This window comes from Papio anubis, chromosome X (genome assembly GCF_008728515.1).
Source record: "Papio anubis isolate 15944 chromosome X, Panubis1.0, whole genome shotgun sequence".
NCBI classification, from domain to species: Eukaryota; Metazoa; Chordata; class Mammalia; order Primates; family Cercopithecidae; genus Papio; species Papio anubis.
This window is the reverse complement of record NC_044996.1, coordinates 29,836,854-29,864,663: the sequence shown is the minus strand read 5'-3', so window position 1 is coordinate 29,864,663 and position 27,810 is coordinate 29,836,854. Positions and strand designations below refer to the sequence as shown.

The 27,810-nt window shown below is 37.3% G+C and overlaps 1 protein-coding gene across 2 annotated transcripts in view; it reads right to left on the bottom strand.

Annotated features, from left to right (window-relative positions):
* TENM1 (teneurin transmembrane protein 1) overlaps positions 1-27,810 on the bottom strand; it is a 385,367-nt gene that overhangs the window by 147,500 nt on the left and 210,057 nt on the right. For both annotated transcript variants that reach the window (XM_009198225.4, XM_017954358.3), the window contains exons 12-14: positions 25,213-25,429; positions 8,267-8,386; positions 1,941-2,202 (exon numbers count right to left, since the gene is read on the bottom strand). In XM_009198225.4, the coding sequence (XP_009196489.2) occupies positions 1,941-2,202; positions 8,267-8,386; positions 25,213-25,429 (599 nt within the window). The remainder of the gene's footprint in view (positions 1-1,940; positions 2,203-8,266; positions 8,387-25,212; positions 25,430-27,810) is intronic.

Here is a 27,810-nt window from a genome sequence, read left to right as displayed (position 1 = left end):
AAATAACTCCCACTAATTCCTCTGCAAATTTTACACTAAACGTTGGTCTCAGAGTAAAAATACCACTTGGCTTCTTTAATTAATTGCTATTACTTGTTTGCTTATCACCACAGATAAAGTCAAATAACCAAAGGTGGTAACTAAAACTGAATCATGTGTTCTATGACTTTCATCTTTCAAAAGACTGCTGAAGAAAAAGCCCATCCTATTCAATACACTTAAGGTGACATGAGTAGTGTAGATATTTTCATGCTTTTATTCATTTTTACCTCAGAACCTTGTTCCCTCTTACTTTTCCAAACTTGTGCATATAGCAGAACTCATTGTTAAACATATGGTATCTCATATTGTCCAGGATTTTTGGTCTTTCTCCTGTTTCTGAGGACACGATCCCTTTTTTGTACACTTTGCCTAATTTTTCTCCCTCTACATTAGCCATTTGATACCAGGGTTGTCCACCAGCTGTCTTCTCAGATGGTGACAGAAGTACAATAGAGAAGGATAGCATGACACTCACCAACTTAGTAGTTCATTTTCCTAAGAAAACATGCAATCCTAGATAAGCCTGGAAATTTTCGTGCTGAAAGAAGACCTATACTTCCTAATGACATCTGTGAAGGGATTGGTATACAAATCAAATGTACTCATTAAACACTGTCTTGTTTTTTCTTCCTTTCTAAGCAAAGAGCAATGGAAAAGATAAGGGGTAGCTCTTTGGACTGCTTTTCCTGAAGGGCAGTATTTTTGTGTGAGCCTTTCCTAAGTGGTATTCTCTGGGTACTGCTAAGAGCTGGTGGGTGGTGTTATGATGAAAGAACAATCAATTCTATTTTGGAGCATGCATTTACTTCTGGATTTCTGGATCTGTAAGACCTATGAGTCCATTTTGGTGCTTCCACATTTAATTATCATTAAAATGTTTCTATAATGTGGTGCGGGAATTGTACTATGGTTGTTTGAATGGTTTAATATTGAAATGACAATATTGAATGCTCAATAAAGAATAATTCTCAGGAATGTTAAAATATCAAGGTTCAAAAATGTCTTCTCCTGACTATAAAGCTTGAACACTCAGAAGCAAAGCTTTTTTGAAAAAAAAAAAAAAACAAAACTGCACAGGCTTGAAAACTATGTTTACTTTACACAGCTAGACAAGAGAAGTTGTCATGTCTTCTAAGAATAATGACAATGATACAAACTAGACAATAGAAGAAAACTAGAATTTTTTTTCTTTTCTTCTTCTTCTTTTCTTTTCTTTTTTTTTTTTTTTTTTTTTTTTTTTGAGACAGAGTTTCACTCTTGTTGCCCAGGCTGGAGTGCAATGGTGTGATCTTGGCTCATTGCAACCTCCTTCTCCCGGGTTCAAGCAATTCTCCTTCCTCAGCCTCTGGAGTAGCTGGGATTACAGGCACGCACCCCCACGCCTGAGTAATTTTGTATTTTTAGTAGAGACAGGGTTTCTCCATGTTGGTCAGGTTGGTCTTGAACTCTCAATCTCAGGTGATCCCCCTATCTCGGCCTCCCAAAGTGCTGGGATTACAGGCGTGAGCCACCACGCCCAGCTCAAAAACGCAATTTCTTAAGGATTTTTAATTTCAGAACCACAAACAGGCCAAGCTCATGGATTATACTGTTATTACTAATAAGCCAGCTAGCTTTGTTCTTAGAGCACAGTGTTTATTAGGTCAAGGATTGGGGTTTAATTCTTATGAAAGCTACTTAATCTTGTTCTGTTCCATGGCCACAGATAGCATTCTAATGCCCTGGCCAATTATGTTAAAAATGTGTGCCAGAAAAACATTTGAAGACTTCTCTTGACAAATAAAGGGCAGCACATTATAAGGATGGCAACAAGAATAGGAAAAGGAATGTAGCTATTATACACTGTTGACAACTCCATGATATTATTATTTTATACATTCAAAGGCCAATATACTCACCTGCAGCTCAGGAACAATAGTTCCCCTTTCTGGACAGGACCCTCCAAATGATGTGAGTGGTGAAGGAAGCACAATAGGGTTAGGGCTGATAAAGTTGGAGATATCGCAGGATGGCGGGTCTGATACAACTCTCTGCATGGTGACTTTCTCCACCACAATAAACTGATTCCAAGGCAACCAGAGTGTCCTCTTCTCAGGCAGGAAAGGTGATCGGTCGAAGATTAAGATGACGGAGATACCACCAATGGCTACGAGGTCAAAGCTGAGAAGGAAAAAACATAAGACAGTTGCAATCAAATGAAAAATTTAAAAATTCCAGTTAAAAAAATAGGTTAATTTCAGTGCCCTTTCCTTTTTCGGGATCAAACGACGGCTTGTATTGTCTATCTTATAAATTCCTCTCAGCAATATACCACCCATGGATGACTTCTTTTTACTCTTTTCACTATCTAGCGGTCTTCTAAGAAGACATTCCATGTCACCAGTTGATATTCCCTTGAAATTTGTAAACCGTTTTTTTTTTTTTTTTTGAGATGGAGTCTTGTCATCTCCTCAGGCTGGAGGCAGGTGTGATCTTGGCTCTTCACTACAACCTCCATCTGGCTGATTCTCCTGTCTCAGCCTCCTGAGTAGCTAGGACTACAGGTGCACACCACCATGCCAGGCTAATTTTTGTATTCTTTAATAGAGATGGGATTTCACCATATTTGTCAAGCTGTTCTTGAACTCCTGACCTTAGGTGATTCACCTGCCTCGGCCTCCCAAAGTGCTGGGATTACAGGCGTGAGCCACTGCGTCCAGCCTGTAAACCAATTAATTTTAACGCTGTCTTAAACAAAATCACTGCATGTATTTCTGCAAAGCCAAATCTGACACAGCTGCTCCCCTTGTGCTAAAGACAACAGAAAGATGACCATCTAACATTTAGCAGCATCTTTGAGAATGATGCATTATTCATTTTCCAAAAAATCCTATAATGTAACATAAGAAAAGTAAGGAGCCAAAAGGTTAAATAGCTTGTTCAGGGTCACAAACATCGTGTCAGAAACCAGACAGTGTCTTTGAGATGGCATTTGGAGAAAGACATCAGCAGATGACAATTGTTAGGGAAAATTTCTTTGAACTCAGCTATGCCCGACCGAGCCCTCTACATTTGACTACCCTCTTTGGCCTCCTAGTCTACTTGAACCTCAGATTTAAGATCTCTGGTTTGCTTCACAACGGTTTTTGGTTTCTTTTTGTAAGACAGCCTGTAATGAACCCTGCACAACTTCACCAACAACTCCTTCTCTATCTATGACAAAGCAAGACTATCTCTGCTGTAAGCCGACTCTGTCTATCTCTAGATGTGGTCTATGACAAGACTATTGCATTGGAGCTGAACAGATTCAGATTTCATTTTATTCTGCACTAGATGGTTCTACCTTACTTCTCTTTTAAGTATAATGACATCTTTGAGATGATGTACTTGAGAGCATTTGAAAAGCATAAACTCCCATATAAAAAGTAAGATAATGATAAATTATTATCATTTTTATGTTAAAAATGGATAAAGGGCAATATGATGTTCCTTAATATTCAAGGCAACTTAAATCCACAGGAGAGAGATGTAAGCAATTGACTGCATTAAAAAAGATCTTTCAGCAAAACACTTTTTCAATGATAAAAAGCCCTGATAGGGAATCAGACTTAATTATGGACATCTCACCACTCTCTTCTTATGACATTTGTTACATTTATTATAGTATTACCAATCGTGTTTTGTTTCAGAAATCTTGCAGATAAAGATAAATGAACAGTAACAAAGGATGGATAATACCGTGTTTTTTATTGCTGCTTTTTCAGTGAAGTAGCTTTATATTAAGGCAGTTTCCAAAAAGAGGATTTGAAGAACTGTGTTAGCTACAGAGAATAATCTAGGTATGAACTAAGAAAACCCAAACGGTTTATGGTTTAAGACAGAGGGTCTGAATTCATAATAATACGGGAGCAGTTTAAGGCAAGTGTAGTGGGGAAAATCTGACACTACTTGTCAAGAAACCTTTCCCCTAGTTCACCTTCTTTGTGGATTTAAGTATGTATCCTTGGGGAAGTTTATATGCCTCACCCAAACCTTGACTCTTGACTCAAAATTTAAGTGCTTATTTATTTAAAAACATAAAACAAACACAAACATGAAAACTAAATAAACTATCCAGATAAGAACATAGGGCCGGGCGCGGTGGCTCACACCTGTAATCCCAGCACTTTCGGAGGCCGAGACGGGCGGATCACGAGGTCAGGAAATCGAGACCATCCTGGCTGACATGGTGAAACCCCGTCTCTACTAAAAAAATACAAAAAACTAGCCGGGCGAGGTGGCGGGCGCCTGTAGTCCCAGCTACTCAGGAGGCTGAGGCAGGAGAATGGCGTGAATCCGGGAGGCCAGGCATCTTGTTTTGTAGAAAGAATGTGGGTTTGGTTTCACATATATCTGGGTTTGAATCCCAGCTCTGCCCTGTTAACTTTGTGTCTTTGGGCTAGTTATTTAACCTTCCTGAGATGCAGTTTTCTCACTAGTAAAATGAAGCCTCTATAATCTGTCTCTTAGCTGCTATTGTAAATGAATAAATGAGATAAAGAATTAAGGGTCAAGAATATAGTAGGAACTCAACAACTGTTACCTTTCTTCTCAAATCAGATCCATTGTCCTACTACATTTGCCATATGTTTTCCTTTTTTTGTAGTTCAAGTGAACTATAGGCCAGCTTTTGATTATCTCCATGAGCAGATACTGATTTTAGGGTCTCCTTGGAACTTCCTTTAGGCTTCTTATGGTGGTTCATTTTATATCTCTACTTGGCTAGGTTATAGTTCTGCGTTATTTAATGAAACACCAATCTAGGTATTGCTGTGGAGGTCTTTTAGAGATGTGGTTAATGTCTATAATCAGTTGAATTTAAGTAAAGGAGATGGTCCTTGATAATATGGGTGGGCAAAACTGTTTCTGTGAGGAAGAAGAAATTCTGCCTTAAGACCACTGCATCTCTTTCCTGAGAGTTTCCAGTCTTCTAGCCTGCCTGACAGATTTCAGACTTGCCAATCCCCACAATCTTATAGGCAAATTCCTTGGAATAAATCACTCTCTCAATACAATAATATCGATATATCTATGTCATATTTTGTTTCCCTGGAAAGCCCTGACTGATACGCTTCTCATCTTTCCACCTCGCAGTTATACACAGTAAACACTGCCTGGCTGACTCATTAATTGACATGGAGATGGAAGGTGGAACTGTGGCCAGAGATCCATCTAAACCATTTCCAATGCCAAATAGAATGCTCTCTGAATGATTGCTTCTTTGGGATTTCTCTCACCACAAAACACCTCCATTTGTATGGACCATTAAGAACAGGTTATTAAGTCATATGAGAGTGGATATAAAAGACCCAAGGGAGAGGATTTATTTGTTTGGAGATTGTTGTCAACACATAAGCCCAACCAGTCCTATCTACAAATGGAAGGCTATTGACACCTATGCAAATTGCTTATCTCTCTCTGCTTCATAGTATCCATAAATGAACAAACTTTTGCCTTGAGGAGAATCAAAGGGAAGCCTCTCTTCATCTTCTAGTCTTCAGAACAAAGTTCTTGAGACCATTAATGCTTCTCAAGAACCTTCTAAGAATGTCGTCACTTCACCTGCTTTGCTTATCATTAGCTGAACTATTTACAAATAGTTCTCTTTTAACACTTTACTGAGTACTGGTTATATATCTAAGTTGAAGGTGGTAAATCATAGAAGAAAAGAGCAAGATTACTTCGGTTTAAATCTTGAACTCTATCTTATTATCTGGATAAGTTTTCTTATACAACAAATGGGGAGGGTGATAATAATGATATTTACCTCAGATAGTTGTTGTGAGCATGAAAACAGAGACATTCATGAAAGTGTCTGACATACAGTAGACACTCATAAACATTCACCTTTCCTTTAGAATAGGCTTTTTTCTTTTCTGCTAAGTAGGCCCTTCTCTATGTGAGTATCTAATCTCTTCATACTTTTAAAGGGCTCAGTCTTTCACCACCATCCTTCCTTCTGCTTTGAATAAATTACTTTGGTCCCGTGATCTAGACCTTTCCTGGTTCTTTAGGGAAACTTGTCAGTTTACTTTTGCAAGTAATTGATAATGGGGGTAAATAGTTCTACATTCAACATGATATTTGCATTCAATGGGGACTTTGAGAGAGCTGATAGCTTCACCCAAAGCAGTGATACCATTGGTGAGAATTATAAGCACTGTGGCCAACTGGAGGGATTGAGATTTGGACATGGAGGATCCTATCAGCAACTCTCATATCACACTCTGTCTACTAGGTATCTAGATACTAATCTCAGCCTTTCTATACTCTTTTGACCTCAGGTATATTTTTCTTACGATTTTCTACTTTTGAAATGTACTTACTCAAACTGAGGTAGCAACAAACAGAGACATATAAATGGAAACTCTCATCACACTGTCACTTTATGTCCAAGAAATGACAGTGGAACAGTCTGGTTGGCATTTGGGGACCATATTTTGAATGCTTACACCTTTATGGAGCCTGAGGAGAGTTATTGCTAGAGAGGATTCTGACTAGTATCTGTCATCTACATAAACTCAGTTCTTACTGTGAGTTCAGCAGAGGACGGTCTTGGGGCATTTCCCTTAAAACTAAAGACACAAAAGTAACAACAAAGATTACCCTCTTTAATGTTCCCTCTAAACTGGACACTAACATTTTTAGAATCTTTAGGTATCAAGAATCTTTTAGGTTCTTGTGCGAATATCAAATAATTCACCGAAACCTTTGTATGTAAGCTAAAAAAATGAGGGTTTATCAGGCCTCCATGAGAAGTCAAAATCAAATGGCTCAGAGGATATATTCTATTTAGAGACATAACTCATTTCTTAATTTATGGCATATGGTTGAAGATGTTAGCAAGGGTGAGGCTAGTTTTAAGCACCAGTTACTGGTGAGTGCACTACCAAAATTCCATTATTCAATCTAAGTGGGAGAAAGACCCATTTGAATTAATAGAGAACTCTGATTATAGAATATTTGAAAGGAAATGAAGTTATATATATATGTACATATACATATATGTACATATATATATATGCATATATATGTACATATATGTGTGTGCTACCAAAGTAGTTCTGCTGAGCTTATTATAATGAAGAGATGGTTAGTAATAAGCAATATAATTTATAAATAAATAATTTATATAATTTACTAAAGTCCTTAAGAACTGTTTATTTTCTTAAGTAGGCTAAAACTCTTTCTTATCATCTTTTTAAACTAATTTTTTTAATAAGTACTTTCTTGACAGGATCTTGAAAAAATAAATCTAGCACAGCCCAAGTTGAACAATTAACATTTCTGAAGTGGCTAGGACTAATAAGGTTTGATTGTAGGTTCTTGAAATGAGATAGTTTCTCACAGTTTGATAAAGCTCCAAGCCAATAGGTCTTTTTTTTTTTGCATGTGATTATTGAAGTGGCTTGATATGAGTAGGACATTTAAAGGGTAGTCACCTGGAGACTAGGGCACCTCAAAGTCATTATTACAGTGTCCCTGAGAGTCATAAATAGGTACCTTTAAGCTGGACACATGGGCCTATTAACTCAAATACTCTGAATCAATGTGTGTCTAAATGACAGCAACAAAAATGTTGTTGTGAGCAAATCCTTTTCCAGGATGAGAAGGTTTTATTTACTTCAAAGTCTTGCTTCTCAGATGTTAGAGAACCTTGAGAAGCCCTTAGAGAGCAGCCTGGTGGTTGGTGCTTCAGGATAAATCACTATAATTAAATAGGCTGGCCAAGCTTGTCCATCAGTTGCAGCCAATAGTCAAAAAGGCATCCTAGGGAGGACACATTTTTAAAGCTTCTCCATTAGTATGGTTAAATTCTGTACTTTTGAAAGAAATATTTTGGATGCATTCATTTCTGAAATATTTGGGGATTACTATGGAAAAATAGCCTATGTGTTCCATAGTTCCTTATTTGTCATTCACATAATGTCACTGAACTTTAAAGTTGGATTTATAGATGGAATTAGATAAAGGATAGAAAACTTTTCACATGGCCTGGGTTTCAAGAAGACTTGAGAAGGATTAGAAGAGGAATTCAGTTTGAATTAATTAGGAAATAGAGGAAATAAATATCACCAATGACTTTTTGAGATATAACTTGAAGAAAGATGGGCTTACCATCACTGTGTCATCTGAGCCCTGGTTTTACCCCTGGCTAGAAGTCAGTAATTGGCCCCCACAATGATCAGAAACAATACTGACATACCTTCCATCTTGTCGGCTGATGGTAAACCCATAATCACTGTGGTGCAAGAAACTGACATTCACTCCCACTAGAGGAGTTCCATCTACGGCCACCACTTGGCCTCGAATCACACAGGCACGCCTGCAACACAAGACCAAAGGCAAACAGAAAAGCATGTTGAGACTAGATTCTAGAAGTCAAGTTGTAGAAACTTTGGAAAACAGTCAAGTATAACAAATAAAACAATAATTTCACCAACCAATAGAAAACTACTAACAACATTCTGGGGAGGAGTTGTTTTGTTTTGTTTTGTTTTTTTCCCTCTCAAAATTAGAATCATACTAAGTATGGTTTGGAATCCAGATATTTTAAGGTTAAAAGCATATTATTAATATTGTCCAATGTATTTGGAAATTCCTTAATATATCATTTTGTTATTATATAATACACCCTTAAATTAGTATCCTGTAACTTGCTTAACCTACCCCTGATTTTTGGACATTTTGTTGTTTCTTAATTTTTTTCTGACTTAAGTTTCTTATTATTTCCTTGGGAGAGAGTCCTAGTTGTGGAATGATACTTTTCTCTTATCAAAATTAAAGTTAATTACATTAGTTAATACATAATTATATTGTAAGATAAGACTAAAATCCCTGTTGACCGCCTTTTTCCTACTTCTTGGTGTTCTCATCAGAGGTAATCAGCACTATTAGTTTGTGTGTTCATTTTCTATGCATTTACATATATAGTATGAATATTTTTAAGCCTCCTGATATACACTGCCAAAGTGTCTTTTTCTGGTAAAACAACCAGCCAACCAAACAAACAAATTTAGTTGAGCACACTTTAAGTTAAAGTCTGCAAAAGAGACATGATCCCTGACAGTGGCATACTGCTTTTCTTGCCTAATTTAAATAAAATATTTCAAGGCACTTTCCCTTTAAACAAATCCCTACTGAAAAATGGAATTCCATTAAACTAGTCCCTAAATAGGGCTCTCTTTCAGGGATATAGTCCACTAAAATGTACAAGACTTTCAGCACTAGCCTGGCTGACAAGCTGTAACAAATTTCAGGAGGCTGGCGGTTAAGAAGAGTGCCCCGGGACAAATCCCAAGCAAAGATTTTTTTCACTGGTCTGCTGTTATTTGGGGAGGAAGGGACAGTTTTTTCACCAGAGTTTGATCCTAGTCTTGGCAGCTCTGAGCTCTTGGACATGAATTTTATAGCTGGAGCTGGCAGGGTTGAGGAAGGTTGAGCAAGGTCAGTGATTTTTCCTAGGGCATCAATGCCACCTTTTTTTTTTTTTTTTTTTTGCAACCAAGTGGGATTCTGGGTATCCAGGGCAGCTCAATCTTGGATTAAAGGGGGCCATGTTATTCAGAAAAACATGACTTTTCAGAGTAATCCTAATCATTTCATCCTGGAGTTATACATACTTTTAACAGAATCAGAAGGTAAACGGAAGGATGTAAAGGGAAGGATGTAAAGGCTCATGGCCACAAACATCATTTGAGAAAAAGTAAAATCCTTTGAATAAGCTATAGATGGTAGCTTATTCAACCAGCCAAAGTTGGTTGTATATGTTTAGCCAATAAACCTCACTACTAAATTCTGTTGCAATCAGAGGAATTGGTTATAAGTTATGCTAATAGGATTTATCCTCTTCTATGTAAGGCCTTCCCCAACAAAAATTACAAGCCATTAAGTATTATGCAAAGGTAAGCGAGTATAATTGTTGCTATTAGTGTTTGTGTATTTTCTGAACTCTCAGATCAACATTTGTAGCTCTGTGACATAGATCAGTGGTTTTCTCCAGTGAGCTGTCCATTTTATGAATTATGTAAATCATGGTTCTGAGTGGCATGCAAATGGCATATTGGCACTTACTTTGCCATGTTTGATTGTCCCAATTTCTGAATCATTTTGAAATCCCATTTGTTCTAATAGAGAAGTCATTTGAAGTCATTGAGTTCTGGATTTTGAACTAATTCTGACAGATCTGGTCCCAGGTTCTAAGTCCAATGTAACAAGAAATGAAAATAAAAGGACATCTCTGATTTTATACAGTAACCTTTTAGATGTATTTACAGAACAACTTTTGAGAAGGTGGGTGTAGATTGAATGGAAACAAGCTGAGAAAATCTCCTGCAAATGACGTATGGATTGGTTCCAGGGGGGTTGTGAAGAGACTATAGCGATGCTAAACAATTTAAAAATTAGTTAAGCATTGTTTCCTGAGCTCTCAATGCTGTTAGCTGCTTTGCGAGTATGGTGGGGGTTAGTTATTACCTTACCAAGCCTCCACCAGTTAAAAAGGTGGCCTTTACAACAATAACACCTACCTAGGTGCTTGCTGATTCCCTATTGGCAAGACAATTCCAAACTCACTCTTTTTATTTGCTCACATTAATCTAGACATTGTGTCTTTCCACAACTCTACTAGGCTCAATTATTTTTGTTTTTATTTTGTCAAGCTTAGTTGGCATTATTTTTTTCATATTTTATGACACACACAGACCTGTCTCTTCTTTCTGCTGTTCTTTTATTTTCTATACGGCTTATATTTATGAAGGATCCAAGCTGGTGAGTGAAAGTCTCATAAAAGTTATCATTATTCTGTGCATTTCCCTTGTATTCCTCTCTTTCTTCACTCTGTATCTCACTCTGAGTAGACTTGTCTTTTGACTCTTCTGCTTCTTAATATTCCTCATGTTTTATGAAGCACACAGATTTGTGTGATAACGACTCATCAAAGTCATCATTATTCAAGACATTGTCTACCTGTTCTTCTTTTCATTCATTTCACTCTTCATCACTCATAAATAATGCTCACAGACTTGTCTTTCAACTCTCCTACTTTCTTATTCCTCATATTTTATGATCCACACAAACTTGCAGCATATGATAAAGCCCCATAAAACTTATTATTCTACATTTATCAGAATTGAACTCCCTTTGTAATGTATTAGACTTTAAATGTTCTAAGATTCCCTGTATCTTGCTGCATTTGCTCCCATTATTTACACACTCCATGTCATCCATTTTTCACGAGAATAACTCTTAGGTCTTTTTATTCCTGGATTACTAGTACTTACTGTAATCTTTGAACAATATCAGTCATCCAGTGTCAGTTTAAATTGTCTAAATTTCAGGACAGTATTAAAGTATTCTTTTTAATTTGCAGTAATCTTGACTGACACTGCATGCAGAAATTTAGGAAAAATATACTTCTTAGGCAAAGTCTCCATTTCAAAAAGAAAGCTCTTAAGTGTACTTGCTTTCCCAGGCAGGCTACATCAGCTTCAAATGGCCATTAGGGAGCCTTCATATATATTCTTTGGAAGTATGGCATATTGTGCCACTTTGTTCGGCTCAACTGCCATTTTGTGCACTCCCAGATTCTAAATTCTATTTTCTTAATAATTGTGGATGGTAGCCTTATATCTGGTTTGTTTTTCCTGATTCCCCACAGCCACTAAAATATAGTTCCTTCTCCCCTATTTATATAAACTATTTTGATTATGCTTCTTATATCTAAGGCAGCCTGTATAGTTCCTTTTTTTCCCCAAAGTTAGATCCTACCTGAGTAGTGAGGTATGTATGGTAAGGGTCTGCCTTTGATATTACCACAGTCCTGCTTTCTGCGGTTTTCCTTATTCCCATTATGGTGCTTCCCTGTTTCCTCTTCCAGAGAGTCCCTGGCTTGCTCAAATCACCATTGAAATTAGTCAGTCCTACTTGGCCTGTACTTGGTCTGCCTCAAGGAAGCATCTTGAGCTCTTGAATTTTTGCCACATCAAAACTACCCTCAACCTGAGTTCTGGTCCTTAAAAATCTGTCTTTTTCTGAAACATTTTCAATTCAATAATATATAGAACTCTTCTAAATCTTTCAAGCAAGAGGATAGAAGCTACTGTCTGGACTGTCATGCGGCTGACCCTGCATATGTGTACAGCAGTTATGTGCCCAGCATAACTGTCTTTTGTGTTGGTTTTGTGTGTGTTCTTGTGTATGCTCAATGGCAGGCACTGCATATTTTTGTTTTTGCTTGGGCTCTCCTTTGATTTACAGACATGGATGGGATGGATGCTTTGCTTGGTTGAACCTTTGAAAACAAGAACTTCTCCCTGCTGTTGTTGGTTAGAGCAAGATAACTTGAACTTAGATGGGCATGTCCAATGTGACTTAAAAACATGCATGGGGAATATCACCCCCCACAAGTGTCTTTTTTCCTGTTCTCTAGAGAATACAGGCTGCTGCCAAGCTGTCTACCTGCTGTCACTATGCTAAAGCAGCAATCCCAAAGGAATTGCTTCTCCACTTTAACTAAATGCTGAATCCTCTAGGTGTTTGGAGCTTGGTCTGAAGAACAAAGCATCTTGGGAAATGCAAGTCAGAATACACTTTACTGAGAGCCTTATTTAACTAACAAGCTGCTTGTTAGACTGTTCTGATGCAAAAGGTCTAATTCATTCTGTATTTGTTATTTTCATGGAATAGTCAAATTATCCCTAGCCTTCAATCAACTCTTGGTTCCATTCTCCTCTTCCCTTATTTGTTGTCTTTTGTCTTCCATGTCAAATCTCTGATATTCGTTTAACACCTCAGGCAACAACATTAACCTCAAGCACAATAGTTGGTTTGAAAAACAAGGCTGAAAACTAAATTGCTGAAAGAAGATGCAATTTACTACATTGTATTTCTGATTAATGTCTTTTGAAAGAAAACTGAGACTCAGGGCTAGAAAAGTTATAGCGATTTGCTTTTGTTGCTAACATGAGCATAAGCAGCCTTTGAAGGGTAACATTCAAAATCAAGGACCTAGCCAGCAGGGGATCTAGCAGCAGGTGAGCAGGTTAGGTTTTTTTTTCCATAGGAACAGATGAAATCCTTTCTACAGCTGACAGCTCTGGTCAAAAGGTAGCATTGAGAAGGACTGAGCTGAGAGAGGCTATATGAATCCTCTGCTCACTAGTGTTTGAATTCTGCCTTGTAAATTCCTTTCTGAATTGTCAGTTGGCTCAAGTCTCCAAGGGATAGAAATTTGTCGCATATGAGATGTGACTGGAGGATTCCCCTGACAACTATAGCTACTGGGGTCTCTGTTGAAATGCAAATACCTCTGAATAGTTAGGACAAAGGGTTTGTGATATTCCTGTTACCACTGCCATCACATAGTGAATAAAGGGGCTTCTCTTTAGAATGTAATTTTGGGATTGTGGTGTTGGTCCTCAGTCCTGTATGACAATCTCTCTCTCTTATAGATCAGTGATTCTCAAACTTGATTGTCCACGAGAATCACTGGAAAGTCTTTTTAAAACACAGATTGCTGGGTTGTATCCTCAGAGTTTCTGATTTAGAAGGTCTGGTGTTGGGTCATAGAATTTACCTAACAAGACAAACCTTTGAGAACTGCTGCTTTAGGAAAAGCAAGGCCATAACATACTCAGCCAATTAAGGCATATGAACTCCTGGAGAGGGAGGCAGAAGGTATAAACCATAAAAAGGCAGGCAAATCAACCACTGGTTCACAATCTTACACTTATAAAATTTGTCAGGCATGAATTTTAACTCTTCCTGGAAAAGGGTTTGCAACAACTGTAATTTGGGGAGTCATGTTGAAACTGTCATGACAAAGGGGTGGCTGCACTACAAGATGAACTACAGGGTCTTCAAATTCAGAGATTATAAAATGGAAATATGTTTTAGTACAATTTATTTATCCCAAATAAGTGTCCATTTCTCCTCCATCCTCATTATTCTCATTATACAATGCTCATAGTTGTGTTATTGCACTTATCATAACTAGTCTTGGATGACAGTTATAGATCTGTCTGTCTTTTTATTAGATAGCCAGGGCAAAAACTGTGTGATTTTCTTCTCTGTGTCCTTCTCAGTGCCTGATGTACACAGCACATGCTCAAGACAGGTTCATAGAATTTCAACTCAAATATTTAAAAATACAGTTGTAAGATCCTTGCAACCTATGCTCATGGCACTGCTTCAAGCAAGGGCTTCAGTGACTACGTTGAGATTCCTGTGTGACAGATGACTTACACTTTATTTACTAGAAGCCAACACTCTGGATTGAGCATTATGACATTCTCATCAGGAGTGTTTTGTTTGATACTTGACTATTTTAGGGAATTAAACAGTATCTATTGTGATCGGGAAGATGAAATGAATAGTCTTCAAATGCTTAATTTATGCACACTAACCCCATTCTTCTTTTATATATTATTATATAATTACTATTTGCTATTTTATAATTTAAATGCATTTGGGACTTCTAATATCCAGATATTTTGGGGGTTTCCTCACAACACATGCTACTTTTGATATATGTTATCTAACCTGGCACAGCACTATGAAAACACTTAATGTTATAGCATAAACCTGTTTCCATGTTCTGAAAATTCAGATGCAGTGAATGTTCATATGCAAACCCAATACTATCTCCTCATTAGTTTTTATTTTAATATGGTGGGTTGATTTAATCCTACTCAGTTGGTCACTGCCCCAAATAAATACCCCAAATGCCTACCAAGTGGGTAGCATTAAAAGCAGCTGGGAGCATTAGCCATGAACATTCTAGGACTCTGGGAAAGGTGGTGCTATTGAAAATGCAGATAGCTTTTTAAGCAGAATTATTTTCCTCATGGCTAGTGATGTTTCAAGTAAAACAAAATGGGGGCACTCACCCTGAGGTAGGGTGGCTATTTTCCCATCTGCCCTGGTAATTGCTTGTCAAAAGTAGGCTGCTTTGGAGGCTTGAGATCCCCAAAGTAATGGGAAAAAGATCAAGTGTTTTGAAGCAATAAGAAAACTGACGACACAGTCACATTTTCAGGACTGCGTAAGTGCCAGTTTGCTTCATTTAGACACATGATTATTTTCGTCCAGAATTTGAATCCTGAAATATTTGTCCTGTAAGCCCTTGCAACTCTTGAATAGTCTGAAGTTAGTTTTTCCTTTAAAATTTTTGGTTTGTTTTTTGCTTGTTCTACACATGACTCAAATGTTTTATCTTTGCAATCAGCCTTATAGGGTTTTGTTAACCTCATTAACCTCTCTTGTCACTTCTCTGAATCTGCCTTTCGACTAATGGATAGTCATTAAATATAGGACAGATCCTTCTTGTTGGCCATCTCCTGGGCATATATTACTCTTTCCTCCACAGAGGAAAAAGTGTGTCCTTGCTCTAGCCACAGCTGTGTTCTAGCTCTGGCTTGCTAGTAACCACCATTGTGACTTTTCCTAAGAAAGAGAATTAACTCTCAGCTCTGTTTCCTCTTTATGTAGAGTGGGAATGATCTTTCTTCCCTGACCTCCCCCCAGTTACCTCACGAATATGTCATCACAGTAAAATTATCCAGTAAAATGATCACTTTTTGAACTAGGCCTTACAAATTCTATTGTTATGTACCCTGATAATTATTGGATATATATGTTGTATAAATAAAATATTTATTATACTATGAATCAGGTACTATGCCAGATACTTTCCTTACCTTACTTCATTTAATGTCCACATAACCCTGAGTAGGTAAAGCTATTAGGCCCATTTAAAAAATGAAGAAACGGACTCAGAGAAGTTAAAAGTTTTGCGCTTAAGTTAATGCAGCTCATAAGTGGTGGAGGGGTGGAGATCTCTTGACCTGGCCTCCAAAGAGCCTGAGCTGTATTGCAGATCTTTCAGAGTCAAGATATAAACAATATGGCTACAAATGAAAAGAAAGTGATCACCTACAAAGATGGTGCTAGCTACAGAATTATCGTTACCTGGAGAAATGTACCAACTGCTGAGCACTTCCTATGTGGAGGGTGTGTAGTGGAGAGATGAGCTACAGCATGTCATTTGTTCTTTCTTCCCAAACTTGCGTTCACTTTGTCCTCTCCAGGGACAAAATGAGATGACAGAACCAGCTAGAGAGTCATTACAAGCAAATAGTATGACTGAGTAGTAGGTAATAAGGATTTGAGCCTTTTAACTTTAGATCCTAATGGAGCAGCAAGTAGGATATTTAAAATACTAGAAAATACCTATTCATGCTGAGATAAGTTGTAGGTAGCTACTGGTATTATTAAGCATCTCAGAACAACTGAGTTTCAAAGTATCATAAACAATCAGTTGAAACAGCCTTTTGAAGATCTGTGTTCTGATTTTTGATTCTTCTTTGCCCAAGAGCGTTTGCAAAGAAGTGAAAGTCTCACATTGTTTCTTTTTGGTACCTTTAAGTGTTGACTGCTGATTTCAGGAGACAGTCAGCACCATAAATCTGGGAACCTTCTGCACTTTGTAATTTTTTAAATGTGTCTTGAACATGTGTTTTCTGAATTTTAGCATTAGACAGTATATATAATCTGAAAATCAAGAGATCCCATCTTCAGTAACACCTTTCACCTGAAGATCAAAGTGCTTTTTTAGCAAGTAGCAACAACCTTACTTCCCAATTAGGACAGCAACTTCAGAGGTGATAAGCAAAGGAGATTGCTCAGGAAAAGCAACATGGACAGACAAACAGAATACCAAGTAACTATGGCCCATCCAAAACACACTGGAATTCTTTTTCCAAATGTGAGCAGGTCATCTGCAGTGCCTTCCTTTAGAAAGGAAGGTGAACAGAAGGTAGATTTGAGGATTTCGATGCTCTATAAAGAGCTTACCCAATTCTTGGTCTATTCAATTTATTCAGCAATTGTTGCATTGTATATTTTTATCAACCTCTAGTTGTGTACTTGGTATAATGTTTTTAATATTCCTAGATTAAAAATACACAAAAATCTGCCATTAGCAAGTAGACTTAGAGGTCTTTAACAAATAGATTCATGAAAAAGCTAAACACAAGGCATATGGATTCAAATTTGTACCTCAGTGAAATTACAAATGTTTATGTTGTGGACCTTCTGGGGTTACTCATAGATAGACAAAACTGCACATGTTAATTCTGTGAATGCTTGAATACTGTAATAGCACTATATTTCCTTTTAAATATTTTAAAACATAGGCTTGGCTTATCTTTTTAAAAATAATTCCAAATCAGTAAGTGGTTTCTCAATATTTCATTTATTCTAGGATTAACACTAATTGATGAAGATCTGCTACTTTTTTCTGTCATGCATGAGTAAATGGTCTAAGGCTGTGACTGATTTCTCTTGCCAGGTCCTATTCAGTTTGTCTGAGGTATTCAAATTTTCTCAATGTACTCCTGGAGGGCAGGCACCCCATCCATTTATCAGTAAAACCTAGTAACCAATATGCAGTAATTCCTTGACAAAGGTTTGTTTTACTTTTCCATTGCACATTATGTCACAGAATTTTGATTCAACGGGCCCCTAAAAGTCAACAGCAGGCTCCAGTTTGTGTTAAAATCTATTGCATGGGGGTCCAGGTGGCAAGAAACATTTATACCAACATCATCTAATGTACAGATGAATGCTATTCAGGGTTCTGCTCTAGTGTCACCTCCTCAGAGAGGTGTCCCCGGGCCACTCTGTGTAAAATGGTCCTTCTCTGTCCCTAACCATTATCTCAGTTGACAGTATTTATACCTTCCCGACGTTCACTTTTTTCATTGTTTGCCTCCTGCACTAGACTGTATGGGGAAGAGATTTTGTCCACTATAACCCAGAGCCTAGAACAGTACATATCACTAAATGAAGAAATGAACCAAGTAAACATTATAATGTTCATACATTTAAAGAGTGAAATGATTAATCTTCCCCCAATATGGATTATCTTGAAAGAAACTGTAGGATCTATTGTTTTAAATGACTCCAAAGTGTGGTTAATGGGGATTTTTTTTTCATTGTGCTAAATGGGATGTCTTTTGGATGATTGTTTCTTTTTTCTTCCTGGAATTTATGTTTGGTACACACATTTTAAATTGTAGAGAAAATTATTTATAGCCCCAAATGTCAAAGGATGAAACTGTTTGCATATAGTTAAGCTGTTCACTGTCCAAATAAGCTTTGTATTTTTCTTGCAAGTCATCAGTAGTCTCCCGTGTGTGTCAATTTTAGCAGCTCTTCATGCTCACCTGAGCCAATTAGTCCCATCTCTGGATTATTGCTGAAAACTTCCAGGTCAGTTTCACTTCTATTACTGTTTAATGACTTTGTCTAATTTGCCAGAATATTTCTTGTCTTACAGGGTTACCTGTCTTCCCCATCAAGACAGTTGAATTTGGATTCCTGAGTTGATGAACTCCAAGCTCCCTTAGAAACCTGATGTTCCATGATCCATAGGCTTACTGTAATTCATAATTATTTAAATTATTTATGTATTTACTTGATGTTTTGACCGCTTCTGCCACTAGAATGTAAACTCTGTGAATCAGGGGACTGTGTTTCTTTTGTATATCTCCATCTGCACAGTTTCTGGAATAGAGTGAGTACTCAATAAATATTGTTGAATGAATGAGTGAATGCATATCCTTCATCAGTGTTGAAAAATGAATTGATAGTAGGGTATTACATTAAGAATGGCAGAGGAATCTGGTATCTCTTATATCTCTCTCTGAGGTCATAAAGTCCTCAGTTTTTCTAGAAATACTAATATTGTAATAAAAGAAATACATAAAACAGTAATTAGTATCTGTCAATTATGGTTATTTTTAAGTCTCAGTCTTTATTAGAGATCAGCAGCTTCTGCAGCAATGACCATGTTCTTGTAACCTTCCCTTGATCTCAGTTTTGGGTCAATAATTTGTTTTGCCATTCACAGAATCTCAAATGGGATAAATTCCCAGCTCAACTAAGGGCAGAAAGCATGTTATATTAAACAAGTTATGATGAGTAATTATGGCTATCACCAGGTATCATGACTAATCGGGAACAAGAATCAAGAATTTATTATTGAGTAGGGTATAGTAAAGGAGGATGAAGGCTTAGGTAAATAAAGAGTTTGCCAAAAATTCCATGTTCAAGGCATTTGTAGTACTTCAGCTTGTTTTAGGGTACTTCTCTTTGGTTTTCTCGTGAGACAGAATAATGATGCCTACCCAAGTGAGCCAGTTAGCAGCAGTCTTCCTGCTGACTTCCTGATATTGCTCCTTATACCCAACTTTTTTCTTAGCACTAATTTTTGATGATCTAAAATTATTGATGCATACACAAAATCATAAATGATGCCAATTATTGGCAGGTTGTGACAGTGATGGAATACATCACAAGTTTTAAAAAAGAATAATTACTTTGCTATTGTTATATTATCACTATATCTTTTATGAATTTTGTTTCTTTGCTATTTGGAGAACTGTAGTCTTACCTTTAGGCTGGTTCTACATTTGAGAATTGGATTATTTAAGGTCCTAATATCACTTGTGTGTTCTAGGCAACCAAAATGAGTTTTTCAAGAGCAAATATGAGGAGAGCATGATGTAGTTTGTATGTTTGTCCCTGTCCAAATTTCACGTTGAATTATAATCCTCAATATTGGAGGTGGGGCCTGGTTAGAGGTGATTGGATCATGGGGATGGATTTCTCGTGAATGGTTTAGCACCACCTCTTGGTGCTGTCATCACAATAGTGAGTGAGTTCTCATGATATCTGGCTGTTTAAAAGTGTTTGTCACCTCCTTCTCTCTTTCTTGCTCCTGCTTTCACCATGTGACATGCCTGTTGCCCTGTCACCTTCTACCATGATTGAAAGCTTCCTGAGGCATCACCAGAAGCTGAGCAGATGCCAGCATCATGCTTCCTGCAAAGCCTGCAGGACTGTGAGTCAATTAAACCTCTTTTCTTTATAAATTACCCAGTGTCCAGTATTTCTTTATAGAAATGCAAGAATGACCTAATACAGAGCACTCACACTTCAAAATCATAACTAAGCTACTCACTTACTCACTTGTTTTTCACCTACTTCATGCCAGATACTGTGTTAGGACTGGGGATACAGTGGTGTCATAGATTAAAGGTGGCCAAAACTTATTTGATACTGCTCTCATCAAGAGGTGGGATCTATGTCCTTCCCCTTGAATCTAAGCAAGCTCTGTGACTGCTTTGACCAACTGTGTATGACACAAGTGACACTGTGACAATTTCTGGACCCAGGTCTTAAAAGACTGGCATTTTCCATTTCCTGTCTCTTGGAACACTCACTCTTGGAGCCCTAGGCTATCATATAAGAGCTCTGACAAACGTAAGGCTAGCTATCATGCCAGTAGGAGGCCCAACTAGTCAAATAGAGAGGTTGCCTGTAGAGAGAAGGATTCCCAGCTGCTGTCCAGCTGTTCCAACCCTCAGCTATTTGAGTCATCCCAGCTGAGGCTTCCAACATCATGGAGCAGAAATAAGCCATGCCAGCCATGCCCTATCTGAATGTCTGACCCATGGAATCATGAAATAGGATAATACTAAATTGTTTTAATCTATTACTTGGAATAATTTGCTACATAGCAGTAGATATTCAAAACAAGAAGAGAACAAATCAGACTTGGTCTTTGTCCTTACAGTACTTAAGATTTAGAAATGATGACAATTCAAAGTTAATATTATATATCCTAGTGTGAAACAAGAAACTGAAATGCAGCAATACCAAAGAAAGCTAGAAGAAACCTATCATCTTGTTTCATTTTTTTTTTTTTTTTTTTTTGCTTGTTAACATTGCTATTATGTGCTTAGTGCTGTACTAAATTTGGTCCTAATTGTAGAAATTTTCAATAAGGGTAGGCATTCCACCAGAATGGGCAGAACAGGTTGATTCAGCAGGGCTGTTGCAAGATTTTAGATCTTTAAGCTGTTCTTAAAATTTACTCTAAGTTATAGACATAATAATCAAATTCCTGCAAACATACACATTCTTTTCATAAAACGTGGACTTTTTTCCTACTTTGGTGGGACCTGGATTATCTGATATAATGGGTGGGATGTAAGACATAATAGGTTAAGATCCACTGGCCCAGAGGAGTGTATTAGCCTAAGGTGTGAGGCAGAGTGTATACCAACTTATTCATGAGATATGCAAAGGTACTCCAGTGAACTAAGGGGAGAAATATTGTTCCATTAATGTGATTTCTAGATCATGTTCAATCATCTTTTTTCCCTTTTTAAACCAATATAATAAAAGTTCAAAAATTAAGTGAAATGATAATGTTGGGTATTTAAAGGTTCTCAGGGAAAAAGATCAGAAAGAAAAACAAACACTTAAGATCTTTCCTTGAAAAGCTACAGAAACTGTGTAGACCAGAAATCACAAACTCAAATGCCAGCAAGGCCAGGCATGACATTGAAAGTGAAGGATGTGAGTCAAGTGAGTGGTGAGCTAGAAAGGCTGCCATGTCCCATCCAGAGGGGCAGCTGGCCCTTAGCGTCGGACCACCTATGCCATGCCCATGCATCCCAAGCTGTCCAAATTTTCTAGAGAAGGAAGATATTCTGATTTTTATGTTGGATCTCCTAATTTCTAAATGTCAGGACAGACAAAATACATCTGTGGGCTGATTTTAAGCAACCTCTGATATAGACACCTGACAGGGATTGATGTGAGGATCAGCCTCTCATGGTTACAAAACAGACAAATGAGTTTGGCCAGATCTTGCTGTCGGCCGCTGCACTAACCCTGGTAGGATTTTGTTTTTTTTTTAAATGCATTTCTCCATTAGTGATGGCGAGTGAAATGTCTGGCTTTGCAAATTACTGCTGTCATTTAGTTTAATGTACTCCTATTTTTACATATTTATAAAAACCTTTTACATTATTAATAGTGATTAAATGCTTAGACACTGAAGATCAATAATGCTTCTGTTCACCTATTTACATTATTAAAAAGTAATGTCATACAGGGCTCGTAGAGTATGTGGTTTACTTTGTAGTCATGTTTGGAGTAGATTGAAGAAAACAAAGAAACTGGAGCTACAGGGTATAAATTGCATTTAGGAAAAAAATGGTAACTCAGTTGAGTTTGACCAAGATCTTCACCATGGGCAGGTTGCACATTCACATGGTTGTTACACCATCTGTGCAGGGCACAGAACATACATATTCCATGGGCCTTCACATGTGGGTGCAGCTAACTCAAAATAAGAAGGTCTAGTCTCCCTTGGATGTACAAGGATAAACAGTGTTTTGCAACACTTAGTCACCTGTATGCCACCATCTTTAGCTCCAAAGGTTTCTGATGGTAGCAACACTCAGCAGCAAATCAGCTGTGTGGGTCGCATTTTGCTGTTAGGCAAATGAACCCCTTCAAAATAATTTCTTCACCCGCCTACCCAGCTATCTCTGAATTACGCAGCAAAAACTAGAAAGCAAAGTGGTTTGTTCACCTGATTATGGCACATAAGTGTCCCAGATCTGTCTGAGAGCAATCCTACAGTCTGAGATGTATAAGACCTGTAAGTATTTCAGAGTCAGATAGTCCAGCTTTCTAAGTAGCCAAAATGGCCCAGCATAGTGGTTTAGAGACTGGCTGTCAGCACCAGTTCAAATTCTGGGTTCAAATTCTGACTGACACTCATTAATTGTGACCCTGAACAAGTCATTTACTTGACATCTCTGTTCTTATTTCCTCACCTGACAAATGGAGATAGTAATAGTACCTACCATATAGAATTTTCGTGAGGATTACATAACACATGTAAAAGTTTAGCATGAGATCTTTGACATAACAAATGCTCAAGGATAATTTACATGTAGCAAAACGTCCATTTCATGAGTCATTCAATTGTGATCTACAAAGAAAAAGTTCATTAGCACTGATTTGAAGTTTGTAAATGATGTCACTGAAATGTATTAAATTGAACTGGATTTTTAAAGTGTCATCTGGTTTCTAAGTTTCTCGTGTTGACCCAAATACCATTTACCTAGTATAAATTTGGTTCACATCACCAGGTTTATTTAAGGACACATTGAAATGGGGCAGCTGTGGCGTAATGAAAAGGTTACAAGAGTTGCTACAATGCAAGCTTGCTGCATGTGTGATTTGGGGCAAGTTATTTAATCTCTCTGAACCTCAGTTTCCTTATATATAAAATGCACCTAATACAAGTATCTAATTTTCAGGGATAATGTAAGGATAAAATGACATAATGTATGTTTGTTTGCTTTGTAAACTAAAAAGTACTATATAGACATAAGAGACTGTAGCTATTATGATTTACAAACATGTGATCAGAGTTGGACTTATTTTGCCCAAAGATATCCCAAATAAAAATGCATGTGTTGATTTTTTAGAGGAAATAGATTGTTTGTCCTCAGCTACTTTCCTTGTGAAAGGCCTTTGCCTTTTCTGATAGAATGGATATATCTGTAATAGCTGAGACCCCTGGATGAAGGAGACCCATCGTTCTGAATTTAAATGTGACTTGCAGAGCCAAATGATAACTTGGAGCATTTTACAAAAGAATGAGGAAAACTCAATCAAACCAGGATGAGGAGAAGGGCATTAACCACCACAAGTAATTGTTCACTCTGAGTGGCTGGCAAGTGCTGCTGATGCATGAAGCTGAACCGCAGGGGTTTAAGTTTGTCCTCACTTTAATAAGTTTATTGCTCACATGCTCTGCTCTGGGTCACAATGACTTGTCTCTTGTCTTTCTCAGGTCCTGACTTTCTCCCCTTATTTGAGTTTAGTGAGTCATTTAACACATCTCCATGTCATGGAGGTTATTTCTTTCACTTCATTTCATTTTTTTGGATCAACTTTTCTCTGAGTGAAGAAAGCTACAGAGTTGATGTCTTACCTCTACCTTAAGTAGGAAAATAGGGATAATGGCTGCCTTTTGTTCTTTTTGTTCCTCTGGTGTATAAAAAATAAGTCTCGACTATCTAAATAATTACTTTGACTATACCCATCTGAAAGTCACTGCAGAGTTGTTATTGAAACTGGAAGAAGTACTTCAAAATGGAGATGACTGAATCTCTTGAAAGAAGGAAAACTTTGACTAGATCCCCTGGCAGAAAAGCCCTTTCTTGTGATTCATTGGCATTTGGATTTTGGGTTCTGTCAGAGACCTAAAAAGTCAGAACTACACAATAAAAAAAAACTGAAAACTTTTGAGTTTTAATAACAGTTCTAATATACAACTGAAGGGAAGGGAGTTGAGAGTTTGAAATTTCCATGCACATCTTATTTTTCCCCTTTTCTACTGTGTATAGGTCAAGATGGAGTTGTAATTTTCTTAGATTGTCACTGATATCAATATAAACTCTCGACCAAGTTATTCTTGGGGAATGATAACTCCCACCAGGCTTCAACTGAGGGAGTGGGCTATAGACAGGAGCTCCTGGACAAATACTTTCCATGTTTCTTAACAATTCCTATTTGCAATAGTCTACAAGGCCAGTAAAATATCGACTTGTGGAATGAATGCAGGAGAACATTTTTGTGCCTGGAAATGTTGACTTTAGTGACTTACCTCTAATGCTAATTAGTAAAATATATCATCACTGAAGATGAAGAATAACAATGAGCAAATTCATGTTATTATACTTCATATAAGTAAGTTTATTTTTAAATATTTCTTTGCCTTATGGGTTGGGCTTTGGTCTGAGGTCCTAAGTGACAATTCATGCATTTGAACTTTCCTGGGAGACAGACTTTTCACGAGTCTTGCATTTCACACTAGGATGTCAAACTTATTCAACCCTTTCCTATGGAAACATTTTCCATCATGAAATAAAACTTAAAATTTAGTTTTTGAAATTCAAGATTTTTTCAAGGAATCAATCCAGAAGCTAAACAATAAATTTGCAAATTATACTTCCCTCCTGTTTTTGTTATTAAAAGTCATATTATAAATATACACACAAACATACACACATAATTTTATGATACAGAATCTCTAGAAACGAGTTTTTTCCTTAATCAGTAAGGGTTTTGGCTTTCCAGAGAAGTCCTGAAAAAGAAATTAATGTGGATTATGTGGAATGGCAAGTAACCTGATCTTTAGAGGATATTTTCCTTTCATAGTTAAGGAAAAACATGACCATTGTTCATTAAGGAATAAAATAAATATATATGTACCTGCTGTCAAATGACACCTCAGGTGGAATGACATGAGTACTGTCCTTGCCAATGAGGAATTTGATTCGATCAAAGAAAAGTCTTGAAGTGTGCTGAGAGAAGAGAGGTTGGCTTTGCTGAATGAGGTCAAGAGGATCTGGTGAGCCCTGGCAGAGAGGACTCACATAACAGTTGCTTTGTTGACAGCAATCAGGATCCACACAGTCAGTTAAACCATCTGGAAATAAAACCCAAAATCAGTATTGATTATTTAGCTTCAAGAGAAACAATATAGTTTAAAATATACATAAATGGAGAAAAATCTAAAATATAGTCAAAGATAATCAACCTTATTTTGAGTTCAGAACTTGTTAAATTCACATTTTTCATGAATTATCACTCACTCTGAGTTCACATGGCACCCCACAGAAATTCAAACTATTTCGTTCATAAATCTTTCTTTCCTGAATTCTCCCGCATTTATCATCTGGAGAATATAGTTTATATAGTTATTGTTTAGAGTTTGGGTAAACAATTCTGTTAGATATCACTGTTTAGAAATTTCTTCTTCCTCAGTGAGACCATTCTTTCACAATGCCATGATTTCTTGTAAGCACACCTAGCACATCTATGAGCACACAATTAACAAGTACTTGCTACCTGAATTTGTATTTTTTAAAAAATCCTCCCAATATTGTCGTCTACTGGTAATGCTCAAAATAGAGGTTGGGATTCTCATGGTGACAAAAGGTATTTAGAGCAATGATTTTCAAATGTGTTGTCAATTACCTAGGGAGCTTATAAAATATGCATATTCTTGAGCTCCAACTACTGACTCAGAATTTTTACAGACCAGGATTATGCGTACTTAATCTGGGTGATTCTGAAGCATACTAAAGTTGCAGAACCAGTTTTTAAAGGAATTTATAGAAGGAACTAGAGTTAACATGCCTAATAGCAGTTTTTTGACGCAATTACTATTAAACCTGACATATATGAATGCGATGACTTTCTCTGTTTCATTTTCTGGCCCTTCACCATTTGCTGTAGACTGCTGAATCCACTGCTGTACCACACACACACACACACACACACAAAAAAAAAAAAAAAAAAAAAAAAGTCATACAAAGGCTTTGTTCTTTGGTAGAGAAATGATGTGGGGAACAGGGATTCTGAGGCAGGGAGACTCTAACAGGTGCAAAATACTGTTAGGTGCTTGGAGAGGTTACGAGATAAAAATACCCTTTTCCTGTTTTCAAGAGCTCTGGGCTTAGTAGGAGAAACAGATATGTAAACAGCTAACTCTTATACTAGCAAAAATGTAAGAAGGGCTCTAAGAGAGTTACATGCAAAGAGAAGGGGTTGGAGTGATTAACTGAGCATACGGACACTTCATTCCATGCCCCATAAGCGAAAAAATTAAAGTCCTTCCTAGGTCCTTAAAGAAGGCAAGTGGTTCTTTTTTTTTTTTTTTTTTTTTTTTTTTTTTTTTTTTTCTTTTTTTAAATTTATTTATTATTATTATACTTTAAGTTGTAGGGTACATGTGCATAACATGCAGGTTTGTTACATATGTATACTTGTGCCATGTTAGTCTGCTGCACCCATCAACTTACATCAGGTATAACTCCCAATGCAATCCCTCCCCCCTCCCCCCTCCCCATGATAGGCCCCGGTGTGTGATGTTCCCCTTCCTGAGTCCAAGTGATCTCGTTGTTCAGTTCCCACCTATGAGTGAGAACATGCGGTTCTAATTCAGTTGTTTAACAAGGGTAAACATAAAGACACTAATCTTCTTGGCTTGCCTTGGAATAGGAAGGTTCGGATGGATCACCGTCTCCTTAAGGCTGCTGCAGCAGCAAGTTACTGGCACTGGTTTCCTGCAGCTCTTTTGCTTGCTCTCTCTCCCCCACTTGTCTGCTCCCGTGGAGTTAGAGGGGGGTGTACCACAGCTGGGGGCAATGAAAGTGAGGAACACCAAGAGAGTAGACGTTTGGAACAGCAGCCCTAGGGCACCCGGGAAATATTTTTCCCCACATGTGGTCCTTTCAAATTCCCTGTACTGTAGACAGTACTTTGATTTAAAATGCAGTTTGCTTTTTTCTTGCCTTCCCTGTTTGTTCAATGTATTTTTACCCCTGATTTCTATTTCTCTGTATACATATTTCTTTTTCATTGATGACTTTTTAGTGTGAATTTGTTTCAATAAGAAGTTTCTTTCTGCTTCCCCTTTTCCCATCATTCAGCAAATTATATGAACAGATTTTTTACGGATTTTAGATGCCACTACCACCTCTCCTTCCAATACGCTGTTCTCAGCCTCTTATTAGCACATTATCTCTTTACTCTGCTAATTAAACATCTGGATGTGCTGAAAAGCTGGCTAAAATATCAGGCTGATTAAAAGAGTTCTCTGATGCCTGGAATTGGTGCATAATGCACTAAACAATGAAAAACTGCTTTTCAAATGGGCAGTCACTTTCACGTTTTTATTGAATAGTGAATTTGTTATTATTGAGCTAATATATGTGGAAGTATCTAGTGTCATGCCTGGCAAATATTAATGAATGCATTAGTAATAATCACATTGGGCAGTCACAGGTTTCAACCTGTCAACCA